Source organism: Eublepharis macularius, chromosome 4 (assembly GCF_028583425.1).
Source record: "Eublepharis macularius isolate TG4126 chromosome 4, MPM_Emac_v1.0, whole genome shotgun sequence".
NCBI classification, from domain to species: Eukaryota; Metazoa; Chordata; class Lepidosauria; order Squamata; family Eublepharidae; genus Eublepharis; species Eublepharis macularius.
In genome coordinates, this window is record NC_072793.1 from 79584458 (window position 1) to 79598586 (window position 14129).

Genomic DNA, 14129 nt, shown 5'->3' on the forward strand with positions numbered 1-14129 from the left:
CCACCCTGAAAAACTACACTGTTGACCCCCAGTTCCAGATCAATTATGAACAAATTAAATAGCACCAATCCTAATACCAATCCTTGTGGGGCCCCACATTATTCTCCTCCATTTCAAGAACTGTCTATTTATTCCCATTCTTTACTTACTGTTTAACCAATTTTTAATCCTTTAGAGGTCCCATCCTCTTATTCAATGACTGCTAAAGTTACGCAAGAGTCTTTGGGGAGGAACCTTGTCAAAAACCTTTTGAAAATCCAAGTATATAATGCCCAGCAGGTCACTGTTATCTACATGTTTGTTCACTTTCTCAAAGAACTTCAAAAATTTGATGAGGCATGACTTCTCTTTGCAGAAGCCATGCTGATTTTTACTACATCAGGCTTTGTTCCTCAATGTGTATAACAATTCTATTTTTGGTTACAGTTTCTACTAATTTGCCTGGGACAGATGTTAGGCTAACTGGCTTGTCATTTCCTCTGGATCCCTTTTTAAAAACTTTTGCCACTCACCAAACTTCATAGCCTGCATTTGCCAAAAAAAGTAGGGCAATCTAGAGAGGACTGGCAAAGTAACACTTAATTTAATTTAATTTAATTTAATTTAATTTAATTTAATTTAATTTAATTTATATTCTGCCCTCCCCGCTTTCACAGGCTCAGGGCGGATAACAAATACAAACATCATTAAAAACATTTAAAAACATTAAATAATACATTTAAAAACATTTAAAAACATTAAATATTACAATTCATGCTGCATAGTTCATACATGCCTCTGTGTTCGCATGGGGCGATGGTTTAACCCCCCCACTTCACGGGGGGGGGGGCACTGCCAGGCGTCAGCCATATGCCTGGTGGAATAGCTCTGTCTTACAGGCCCGGCGAAATGCAAGCAAATCTTGCCGGGCCCTTGTCTCGCAAGACAGAGCATTCCACCAGGTCGGGGCCAGGACCGAAAAGGCCCTGGCCCTGGTTGACGCCAGGCGGGCCTCCCTAGGGCCAGGAACACTTAAAAGATGTTTTCCACCAGAGCAGAGAGTCCTCCGGGGCTCATATGGTGAGAGACGGTCCCTCGGATACGTCGGTCCCAGTCCGCATAGGGCTTTGTAGGTTAACACCAAAACCTTGAACCTGATTCGGTACTCCACTGGCAGCCAATGCAGCTGGCATAGCACCGGTGTAATATGCTCCCACACCAGTGCTCCAGCAATGACCCGTGCTGCTGCATTCTGTACCAGCTGTAACCGCCGGGTCAGGCCCATGGGAAGCCCAGCGTAGAGCGCGTTACAGTAATCCAACCTAGAGGTGACCATTGCTTGGACCACTGTAGTCAAGTCACGGGGAGACAAATTTAATTTAATTTACTTTATTATATTTATATTCCGCCCTCCCCGCTTTCGCAGGCTCAGGGCGGATAACAAATACAAAAATAAGGGGCAAGCTGCCTGGCCTGCCGAAGATAATAAAAGGAAGACCTGGCAACTGCAGTGATCTGGTACTCCATCTTCAGGGAGGAATCCAGAATCACCCCCAGGCTCCTAACTATTGGGGCCAGTGTAAGTGCTGCCCCATCAAGTGTAGGAAGCCGGGGTCCCAAAGCCATCTCCCCATGACCCAGATACAGGACCTCCGTCTTCGTGGGATTCAATTTCAGCCGACTTTGTCTCAACCAACCAGCCACAGCCTCAAAAGCACGCTCCAGGGCATCAGGGGCCGATCCAGGCCGCCCGTCCAACAACAGATAAAGCTGGGTGTCATCCGCATATTGGTGACACCCAAGCCCGAAACTCCGCACCAGCCGGGCGAGGGGGCGCATACAGATATTAAATAATAATGGAGAGAGTATCGCTCCCTGTGGCACACCACATACCAGTGGCCTACGAGATGACACTCTCTCCCCAAGCGCCACCCTCTGTCCCTGATCATGGAGAAAGGAGACCAGCCACTGCAGTGCTGTCCCCTGAATCCCCACATCGGCAAGGTGGTGGGTCAAAAGCTCATGATCGACCATATCAAATGCTGCTGACAGATCCAGCAAAATCAGCAGTGCTGATCCGCACTGATCCTGATGTCTGCGGAGATCGTCTGTGAGGGCGACCAGCGATGTCTCGACCCCATGTCCTGGGCGGAAACCAGACTGGAAGGGGTCTAGGGCCGAGGTCTTGCAGCATAGGGTATAAAACCTTTGTTCATATGCTTATCCTAACACATTTAAGTATATGGAAATTTAAAATGGCCCTGCAGGTAAGATGAAAGCTGAGAGGAACAAAAAAAGAAAGACTACAAATCAGGAGGAAAAAATCAAGTAGATGCTCTAGACCTGGGGATCCCAACGTAGTGTCAAGGGGCACAATTGTGCCCGCCAATACCTTTCCTAATGCTTGCGAAGCGTTTTTAGAAAGTGGATGAGGCCAGATGAGGCTTTTGCAAAGCATGGCTTCTGACTGGCCATTGAAGTATTGATTGGCTGTGCAGATTTTTAAAAACATTGCTTTGGCAGAAACTGTTTCCACAGCACAAGTATTTTCACTGAAGGTAAGCTGTAGCAGCCATTTTGTGGCTGGCTCCATCTCCTGCAACAGCCATTTTGTGGTAGCCATTTTGTTGCTGTGCCCACTAAACTGCATCAGAATTCCAAATGTGCCCTCAGGCTCAAAAAGGTTTGGGGCCACGGTTCTAGACCAAGACTAAACTATAAATATGAAGCTAAGGATTCAACCCATTAAGCCTCTTTCAGCAATAGGTGGAACTGAACATATTCAGTGGAGAGTTCTGCTTTAGTATTCTGTTTTAATAACACCCTTGTCACTTCTTAAGCTTGCTTGTGTGTTCAGGTGGTTCATCTGAAACGGTAAGTAAAAAATTCCCTCTGTGACCTTCTTGCATGTTTCTCTGGAAAAGGGGTACTAGCCTTGTTTCTTTGGAGCCCTGGAGAAGGTTCCTTTCACTACTTTGCAGTGGGTATTGTCTCCCCCACACACTCCACACTTGTCTTCTTGCTTCGAGGAACCTATTACCTTGTCACAACCGACTTTCTGTAAACAAAGAACAAAAGATATTGCTCATCCTGAAAGAGTCTGAATTTTATTTGAATTTTCATCAGATTAAGTTATTAAACACAGAGTATTCAAAGCACTGAAAAAATGTCTCCCTGAAGGGCTTATTAATATCCACATGTGGTTTAAATACTGGCATTTTAAAACAGATCTGCTTATAGCTGCCTACTTAACTAATATTAATTCACAGTGCTTCAAGAGCATATCAGTATTCTGAATGTGAAATTACGTGGATATTGAATTCAATATACAACAACCTTTTTGTTTCATGGGCAACACCAGCAAGCAAATCACACTGAGGCCAAACGTGTACAGTTTTCTTTTCCGGTGAACTTGAAAAAAATGTTTCTCCATTGAATCCAGCCTCAAGATATGCTCTGTGACCATGAAACTCATGCTCGTGAGCAGCATGTTGCTTCAAAGCTGCAAGCCAGGAACTGTTGATTTCGACTGTATTTAGGCACATGAAGTCAGCTACAATTAAGATCCTTTTTTTGTGCATGATGTTTTCAGCGGGTTTGGGGGGTATTTGGCCAGTGAGGAGCAGATCCGTTTGGGCTTCAATAATTCCACACTTGAGGAAGTAGAACTGAAGTGGTGTTGGGTTTTTATTTCTGCATTTAGAAAAATGCCCTATTTCTACTGTGGGCTTTTTGAGGAAAGACAACATCAGCAGTTTTGTAGTGTGTATGTGTTTGTATGTGTGTGCGTTTGTGTTTGCACATGCATTACAAAGTTGTAATGTTTGGCCACTAGAGGAGGTTGTGGTTAACATCTACCTCATCCTGGTTGTGGTCTAAATTTAAAAAAAAAAGTTCTGTTTGCTGATTGGCTGGGGCATTCTGGATGGAAAGTTTAAAATATTGAGCAAGATTTTGAAGCATTTTTTAAAACAATGTTACAGTGTTGTTTTAAAAAATAAAAAAGAGAAAAAACTGGACTGAAAATACAGGAAACAACACACTCTCACACAAGCTTGTATTGGTGAGAAGACAATTTTACTGACTAGGTTAGTGGGAACACACAATGCATAACAAACAATAACAATACTTTTGTTTTAAATGATGAGGGCCAAGAGTGGTGGGGGAAGAAAAGGCCAAGAATGGTGGAGGGGAAAGGGTGTGGATGAAGGGGAGGGCAAAAGGTAGGGCCAGAGCTGATATTATTCTGACCTTCAAAAAAGCTGTTGTGATGAAGTGGGCTTTTAAATGAAAGATACTTTGTGCAGCACCCAGAGACTGAAAGGGAAAGGATTAAAAACTTCCTGAAAGGAGAATGATTGACAGGCTGCTCGCCCTCTCTGTGTTTGGCCAGTAGGAAGGTAACAATTGGTGCTGACAGAATTATTGGAGGAGTAGAAGTTTGGAGTCTCACAAAGAGGGTCAGACTAGTAACCCTCTATATGAGGGAAAAGGAAAAGTTTGCCCTAACTGGAACAGTTTTAGGTTTATGGAAGACTTTTAGTTAAAGTAATTAATTGTGAAAGCCAGCACTAATTTACAGAGACAAAATAGAACTGGGAGTTTTGTTGGCAGAGGAAGTGGGTAGTGAAAGGAGACTCTTCTTCAGCCAAGTGATCAGGGATATATGTCTTTTGAAGAATAATAATTCCTGCGCAGTGTCTAAAAGGGGGGGGGCAGATTGGTTCTAAGGAGGACCCTGGGTCTGCTGTAAAGAGAAAAGAGTGCTGTATTGAAGTCAGAATACCTAACCTGCAAAGTGAAATCTGTGAAGGAACTTTGTTAATGCAACCTAAGTCTGAATCTACCAACCTCTCACTTTTTTTAAATAATAATAATATGTTTATTGCTTTTCCAGCCGAAGCCATAAGCCATACAAACACCAACAAAATATGAACTGTACACTTGAACATACCCAATTCACATAGACATAACTCGTCATTATCACTTTAAACTATCTCACTTTTATGATCTGTAACTACTGAAACTATGTTTTAAAAAGATTATTGTGCCTAATGCTTCTGTTCTACAATCAGTTTACCTCGGATTTATTTTCCCTGCCTACTTATATACCAATGCTGCCTGATTAATAAACCTGCTGTTTCCTTTTGAACTTTACTCAGCCTCTAGTGCCATTTCATTTGAAGAAGATGTGCGCTTCTCCCCTATCAAATATTTGAGCTGGGATATAAACCATAAATACATAAGCTTAAAGTGTGGGATAAAAATATTTAAATAATACCCAGAGACACACTACTAGAGGCTGCTTAGCCACACCAAGTAACATTTGACAGTTTTGGAGGGAAAATCTGTCTAACAGTGGGGGAGTGAGTGAGGCTTACATCATATCTGGAAAACCCTTGGAAAAATCAATTCTGCAGAAGATGCAGCCTTTCCCCATGCAGGACATTAAGTATGGGAAGCAATGTGGAGCCTGAATTGGGGGTTTTGTGACCATGTATGAAGAACTCAGTTGTATGATGCTCAAACTGATGGAAAAAAAACTGTTCAGAAAAGGCATAAGTCAAATCCCATCCTTTATTTCTTTTATGGGAACAGAAAACTTGTTGGGAAAAAGGCAGGCTTTTCCTTTTTTTTAAATAAATAGAATGACCCACTGAGTGAAGGGCCATTTACTGGAGTTAGTTCTTGGGTACCTCACAAGCATAGAGAAAAAAGTGGTCAGTCCCTTTAATAGAGCTTTAATGAGAGACCATTTACCAGATGTTATTTACTGCCATGCCATGAAAAACTTCAGCTTCCCATTTGCATATATTAAACCTCTATAAGAGGGACAGGACACGATGGCAACTCATGTTACATCCATAGCATGACAGTGCTGCAAGTTGTACTCTTCCTGTGCTGCTCTAGTATCACTGGAAGAACCAGGTCACATGAGCTGGCAACTTGTCTCAAGGGTACATTAGTGACCCTCTGAGGTACCAGATGTCCTAGAGCTTCTGGCATTGCTACACACAGTAACTCATGCACCAAAAATCTAATCTAGTCCCTTCCCTCAGTTACCTTTTAAAAGCAGCTTTGGGGTTTAGTAGCTGTATTGGGAACCTGCTAAAAATCTGCACCTGTGGATTTGGGACCACGTTTTCTTGAACAGAAATAAATGTAGTCACATGCTCCAGTATTTTCTTTAATTATACAGTTTCTGAAACTAACATACAAAGAGTGGCTGAAGTCTAAGCCAAATTCCATTAGTGTGAGAATTTTTTAGTTATTTCTGGTAAAATGACAATGACAAACTATGAGTGTGTGTGTGTGTGTGTCAGTTTTTAGTAAGGTTCATATATCATTTTAAAGTTATGCTCGCTCTTACAAATGGAAAACTAGAATAAGCTTTGAAATAGATGGCACCTACCAGACAGTCCCCTCGCACACAGATACTATGAGAATCCTTATAGGAGCATCGTGTTCCATCATGTGCCAGTCTTTTCATATACACAATGTCACCTGTTTCTTTAGACTCACAGTAAAGGTGGCACCTTTCTTTAGCTAAAAGAACAAAGACTCCTGTGATTTATCTCTTCAATACATAGTTTATTATTTGTTCAGTACATGGCTGGCATTTCAGTGAACATGCTTATGATGGGACCATTATGCTCTTGTTATTTACTGAAACAAAAAATGTTCAGATTTTCAAGGATTCCCATCAACACCAAGGGAAGAATTTAGATCCATGTGCATGAGGATTTCCACTGATGTGAGCTGCATCCATGATCAGTAGTGAGGGATGTTTATATTCCGCTTCATTAATGTATCATCCCGTTAAAGTAAATTCTGGACAAAGCAAAGCTTCTGTAATGATGTTATTGTAGGGCTGCACTGACATATTCAATGGAGGAGCTAACTAGTAAATGAGGCTAAGAATGACATGCTCACCTCCCTGAAAGACGAATGGTGATATTGCTTTTTGCAGACAGGAAATTCCAAGACTGACAGACTGGCATCAAGTAGTCCATTAAAGCCATATGAAGAAAATGAAAAGTACTAACCATCATTATGTTCATATGGAAGCCAGTGGTGCTTCATGTTCTGATACTCAAAGAAAGGATCCCACTGTTTGCACTGCTCCTCTCTGAAATCTTCATAATCTTTAGGACAATCTTGCGTGCTGCAAAGCTGAAACTCATAGCTTGGACCAAAACATGTACGACCTCCATTAGCAGGGCTAGGAATTTAAAGGGGCAAAAAGCAATAATGTAAAATTACATTATATCACATCAACTAGCATTGTATCAGATCCTTAAATTGCCTTTCAATTATTTCTTTATTTACAAAAATAGAAAGAAATAGAACAGTCCGCTCGAATGATCTTCCTGTCCTTTTCTTTAGTTTTTGGCCATCTGTGACACAGGCTGTGGCACGTCAGCATAAGTTTCCAGAAAGTTGATGCCTACTCTTTCCAAAGGAAGACAAATAGCCATTAGACTCCATCTTTAGCTAGAATTAGGGCATTTCACAAGATGTCCCCCACAATTATGACACTGCACAACCAGATCTTATCAATGAAAACGTTGCTATTTCATTTAAAGTGTTCACATTTACATTCTACAGGTTTTTTTTAAAAAAAGGATGAATTGCAGTAAAAAAAGCAACTGTATTATGGTTGCCATCATCCTTACCAACTTTTAAGCCCTCATAAAAACAGAAATGGTTTTCAAAAGTTGAAAGAAGGGTCAGCTTACTGAAGAATCAACCTAAGCAACCACTTAGTTATAACCAAATGGTGTTACATTTTGGTAGTAGAACATCCATGAACAAACATGGCTCTACAACAAAAATGTTTATTTAAAAGATTTATATCCCAGCTTTTCTCCAAAGACCAGATTCAAAACAGCTTCTGTATCAAAACTAAACTATCAATCTAAACTAAAATATTTTCAGCCTTGGATATCTGTCTGGAGAATACAATGACCCATGACAATATTAAAGATGGTCACTCCTGCTTTAACATTCATTTCACAAAAATGATGCCTGTAAAAGATTTTGTTGCTACATATTAAGTTATCTATTCAACTTGCGTTTGAATTTCATGATCTGATCCAGATCTGAGATCGTGCATACAATGACTGATTCCCTTCAATAAAATGAACTGGGATCACCCTGAGAATTCAAGAGACATGTGGATCTGGCTGCACATAAATATCAAAACCATCGGACTTAATCCTCAAAATTACAATGGAAGAAAAGAGCTCTTAATTTTTCTTGGATTATACCCAAAGATAATAGACTACACTTACTGGCTTTAATCCAGCAAATGCTTATTTTTAGAAGTTGTAGGCACATAACTTCTTTTGTTTAGCTTTTTGTTTTAACACCAGCAGTGTGCCTTAGGATGTTCTCCTGGTGGAAAAAAAATCAGATTTCTAGAAGGGCATAAATACCAGTATTAGATAGTATTTGGGTCCCCAAATAGAGTTTTGGGATTTGTGTTCAGGTTTTCCCAGGATTCCAGAATTATGCCGGTTTAATTATTCTCTATGGGGGACTTGGGGAGGAGAGATGACACCAAAATTGTAGGGGACTTAGTGCCGTCCATTAATATACCCTGTCCCAAGTATGAAGTGTATTGGAACAAGGAGCTAATTCTACAGTCCGTTGCACAAGGTATCGTATTTGCATGGGATCCTTAAAATGTCAGCCCAAAATATTCCCAGAAATATATGGTACCTAGATACTAGTATCCCTGGGATTCTTGATTAGAGATGGGCACAAACTGCATTACAAATTTCAAAAACCCACGAAATTGGCGATCGCGCGATTGTGATCCAGCGATTCGTGATTGTCCTCGTCCAATGAACCAGCGTTCGGAAGAAGGCTGGTTCGGTGCTTTTGGCCGCAGTTTGGGAAGCCAGACAGTCAGGCACCAGCAATCAATTCCCCTGGAAACTGAGCCGGGGGAATGCCTGAACTCTATCTGCGCTCCTTCTGTCGCCCTGGAAACCCAAATGGAAGCCCAGCTTACCTTGATCGGCAGATCTTCCTTCCAACCACAGAGCTGCAAAGCGGTTACAAGTTGGGAGAAGACACCCAGGGGAAGGAGGGGGAATGGGGTGTTTCTGTAGCCATGGGCACTCCAATCTCATCCCTGCAAACCCTGATAGGCAGCTCTGACGGCCAACCACAGACCTCCTGCATTGCTCAATGGGACCTGTGCTTATAAATAGCCGTGGGCTCCCAGGCTGGGTTTCACTTTCAGTGAGCAGTGGAGTGGGACAGAGCTCTTGCTTGCCACTGGCTAGCCTTTGGGGAGAGAGACTGAGAGTATAATTGAGCTTCGATTTTTGTGGGAGTTTCCTGGGGGCCTTGAATTGGAGAGGGTATAACTCCAAGATCCTTTTTGCAATCTTGTCCAAACTTGGGTGATGGCTGTAGGAGAGCTTGCAAAACACTCCCCGGGAATATGGGCTCTCTAAGTGCCACAGGGGCCATTCTGTGCCCAACGAACCACGAACCGGTTCGGCAACCAAAAATGTTTGTTGCAGTTCGTGACCTCGGGATTGTCGGCGGCACCGAACCACGAACCGCAGAGTCGTTAAATTTTTTTGGTTCGTGCCCATGTCTATTCCTGACTACTGCTCAAGATACATGAATATACCACCTCCCAAATACCAATAAGCTATTTTGAGGTATATATTTGGAGCAGACATATCTGAGTACACATCCCTAGTGCTCCTCTCTTTCCACTTCTTATGCTGACAAACTACATTTCAAATTCTTTTGCAAGTTTCTTACGTGTATATAGGTGGCCTGCTGGGACAAGGAAAAGACAACTCTGGATGCTTACAAGTTATAATAAGGATGTCCTAGATCACAGCCATGGTGTCTTTCTAAACAATATTTTTATTGGATTAAGAAAATGTATATGCCACCTCTCCAAAAACCTGCTCAAGGAGAGCTGCAAGTAAGCAATCTGCTGGTTTGAATCCCTCTATTGCCATGAACTCAGCAGGTGGTGTTGGATAAGCCTCTCTTCTCAGCCCCAACTCCCCAGCTGTATTGTGGGAATAATAATAACACTGACTATATGCACTACTCTGAGTGGGCATTAATCTGTCCAGAAGAGTGGTATATAAGCACATTGTTGTTGTTAGGTAAAAACAATACACTTACAAAAATCATAAAAATGCAAGCATAAAATTATAAAAATTAAAACAAACAATAAAACAATAAATGAGCCCACTTAGAGATATAGGTAGCTTCCACATGCATGACTTACTGTGAGTTCAATGATATTGGGTAGTGGAGTTTTTTCCTGCTTCCCCTCAGCATCATGGTGCTTCTGTGCACCAGAGCTTTTCCTGTACTTTCCTGCTATCTTTCCTGAGTCTATTTTGTTGTAGTGTTTTGAGAAAGACTGCAGAAAAACTGTGCTGGCTGTCATGTGGGCAAGGAAGTCTGGATTTTTCTGGTCCTTCCTCCACAGTCCCTGTAGCAGCCACACACACACACCACTATCCAGTATGCCACCAGAGGGCTTTATGAATTGAAAAATAGCAATATAATGCTACAAGTGAAGATCCACAAGGCTTGTAGGAGGGAAATCAGATCCCCCTCCCAAACACACTGCTAGGCCATCAAGAGACTCATGGGAGGGGAAATTCACTCAATTGTCCCCCTCCCCACCATCCTCCCTGGGCCCAGCAGTGGAGTGGAGACAGGAGGTGAAGGTACCCCCTCCTCCTTGCTCACCCATCTACCTCCAGCACTGCCATCTCATAGTGTTTAGGATGATAAACTCTTATGGGCTTCCTTCCTAGTTGTATGTGGGTTTTACACACACATACGTACACACATACACATTTTAAATGTAATTTTAATGTTTTACAAGTTTTAATATCTGTTGTTTGCCACTCCCTTGGGAACCCTATTTAGGTGGAAAGGTGGCATATAAATGTTTTAATTAATATAAATAAAAATAAAATGGTGGAGGAGGGTGGAGGCAGCTGCCACTGGCCACTGTCACTGCAACCTTAGTAGTGATTTTGGTGGCAAGTAGGGCAGCTGAGGCTCTGACACACTTCCAGTGCTGTTGGTGGCAGTTGTATATGTGTAGATAACTGATGTATATTTTTGTGATTTTTTAAAAAGAACCCCCACATTTTAAAGGTTTTAGATTTTTCTGCAAATCTGGTGGTTCCCCCAAGTTTTGAGGGAATTCCTACCTTCTGTCAATGTAGACCCCATCTGAAGATTTAAGTATCTACAGGCAGGGCCACACTGAGAATCAGATATATTGATATGTCCGTTACTGTTTTAAACAAAAACTTGGACAAAAGCCACCCCCTGTACAGCAGGGGAGGAGAATGGCTGCCAAGGGAACTGGGGTAGGGAAAATGCTGCAAAAGCTGACATTTGGAAGCCCTGTTGCTGCTGAGCTGCAGTGACACCAGGGCTTCCATAAGGAAGCATTGTCATGTGAAAAAAGCCATAAATATAGCCATAAATATATACCCTAAAAACAGTAATAAGCAGCATAAAATAGTATTCCCAAAACATTCTTCAAACCAAAAAGCAGATTGTAAACACAACTGCTAGAAGATGAAACCTTTCAATTAAAAGCCCTTATAAAAGGAAATGATTTGGCCTGTCACTGAAAAGCTAAACTGGCAAAGTAGGGAGAAAACACAGTAAGGTAGGTGCCAGGTGAGCCTAGAATTAACAACCATATAATATTGAAGCAGAAGTCCAGATCACAGCAAAAAATTGTGTGATTTACCAATATTTTCAGCTCAGATCTTTATTAGACATTAATAAGTGTGGTTTGCTTAGATTTAACTTACTGAGGATTGTCACATTGTCGTGTTCTGTATTTTACTCCCGTTCCACAGGTTCGAGAACAGGAACCAAATTTACTCCATGCTCCCCAGTTTCCGTCTTGTTTCAAGATATCTGGAGTTAACCAGATACAGTGACCTTTAAAACAATGCTAAAAAAGAAAAATATACAAGTATGCATATTTTCATAATTAGCTTTAATGTTGTGTTACTCTTCTTGATTGCTTGCTCTTTGGACATAAGCCAAAAGCATATTATATACTGGGAACACTGAAAAGTAATAAAATATGTATCTTCACGTTTAGACAGGCTATTAATACTATCCACCTTCTGTAAAAGAAATTAGAGACAATTCACACATTCATTTAGCTCACTAGAAAAGACACTGAAAAATACCAATGGTTGGATCCAGACTGAATTTTCCGCTGAGGAAGGTGGTGAAACAATCCTCACCAATTACTTCCTCCTGCTGCAGGCCACCAATTTGCCTCTGATGTTGCTCCAGAGGGCCCCCTTCCCCTGTGGATCAGCAGTTGCGGAGGTCAGTGGGTTGCAATGGGGAGGCAAGAACTCTCTCTGTTCCACTAAAAGAAATGCCTTGCCTGAGCAGAAGATTATGTCAAATTCTTCTGGATGCTATACATATCAGAAAAATTATATTCTTTGAGTAGATATTCCACCATTTTAACAGATGGAATCTTGGGGCCAAGCTACACATGACGAATGACACTTGAACGGCAAGTGGATTGAGTGGAGGGCAAGTGAACAGGGAGAAATACACTTGCTGTTCAAGTGTCATTCGTCATGTGTAGCTTGGCCCTTGGTTTCTTATTCAGATCTACTTAGCTATGTAGTAAGAATGTTTTTGACTTCTAAAAATATAGTTCTAGTGCACAACAAGACTGTATGTAAAAGCCAGATGAAGAAAAGCTCAGCTTATTTTGAGCCTATGGCATGAAATTATTAGTATTTCTAATTTTAATAGAATGGTTAACACCCATAGTACATTGGAGGTAATAATTATTTTAACTCTTCTGGAAAGTATGTGAAAATATAGCTATAACAAGTCCAATTTAATTTTTAGGACTGTACCAATTGCAAAATTCAGAACATTCAAATAAATACAAAACCTGATAAACTGAACGTTATTTTACATAGCTTTAATTGAGATGGGTACATACCCTGAAGACAAAATCAAGAGGAATTTCAGATAATGTTTAGCTGAGTATGTTCTCCTCTCTCCCAGGCAACCATGTTAGAATCAGAATGAGGAAAGAAGAATTCTGAAAGAACTTACAATCAAAATTCCAGTTGAAATAAGCACCAGAATGTAACAGCCCAGTAGGGAACTGAAGAGGATGGCCTTAATAGACTGTTATGTGCAGATAAACTGTTAAAATGTGGTGTTGGGAAGAATTTTTAATGTCACCACTGCTTTATATTAGGTTGCAGTTCTGTCAATATGGGTGCCTAGTGCACACACACTTACATATACACACAGATGGCTATAACAGCAAGTGTAGTCATTCACTTGCTTTTCTGAAATATCAGCTTCACAACAACCAATGTTACGCAGTTTAACCAGCCTTCAAATCTAGGCACTTGGCAGGCACTGTATGCAAAACATATGGCTGAACACCCATTGCCAGCAAAAACAAAAGTATTTATAATGCAAAATGCCCTTAAGCATAGGATGGCCAGTATTTGAGCAGAAAAAAATATGAAAACATGACACATTATCACTAACAATGAGGAGAAAGGCTACAATTTGTAGCATTGTGACAATGAGAATACTGTCTGTGACCTGGTTGGCCAACCATTGATAAGAACAGAGAAGATGTTGGGTCTTCATGCGGGGCGGGGGGGGGGGAGTCTTCAATACGCCAGCAAGATATTAAGTGATAATTACTTTAGCAGAGTATAAGAATAGTTTTTATAATGGAGAGAGAGGGGGAGCCAGTTGCTGTTCTTAGGCTAGTTAGGGATAAGGGAGCAAACAGCAAGCATTACTCCTAAGTATCAATTCATGGGAATCACTCAAAAGAAAGATTTCATCTCTGGATATCATGTTGTGTCATTTGGCCCTTAGTTCTTCTACAACCATAAAAGAAAATGTCCTTCTACAAATAAAGGCATAGTGCATTAATTCGCAAATGAACAGACTCAGGAATAGGAAGGAGGAAAGCTGAATGAACCTATCCAGAAAGAAGATTTGGTTCTCAATGCCACCCACTAATTTATATGGGAGGGACACAGTAAACAGTTCCATGGAAAATATTCATAGCTTAGTTTGAAACTCTAACGAATTGCATTGCAATA

At 41.1% G+C, this 14129-nt stretch overlaps 1 protein-coding gene across 1 annotated transcript in view; it reads right to left on the reverse strand.

Moving 5' to 3' along the window:
* Positions 1-14129, reverse strand: part of ADAMTS2 (ADAM metallopeptidase with thrombospondin type 1 motif 2) — a 361463-nt gene that overhangs the window by 33866 nt on the left and 313468 nt on the right. The window contains exons 11-14 of the mRNA XM_054976819.1: positions 11817-11962; positions 7026-7201; positions 6392-6525; positions 2914-3037 (exon numbers count right to left, since the gene is read on the reverse strand). Coding sequence (XP_054832794.1) covers positions 2914-3037; positions 6392-6525; positions 7026-7201; positions 11817-11962 — 580 coding nt within the window. The remainder of the gene's footprint in view (positions 1-2913; positions 3038-6391; positions 6526-7025; positions 7202-11816; positions 11963-14129) is intronic.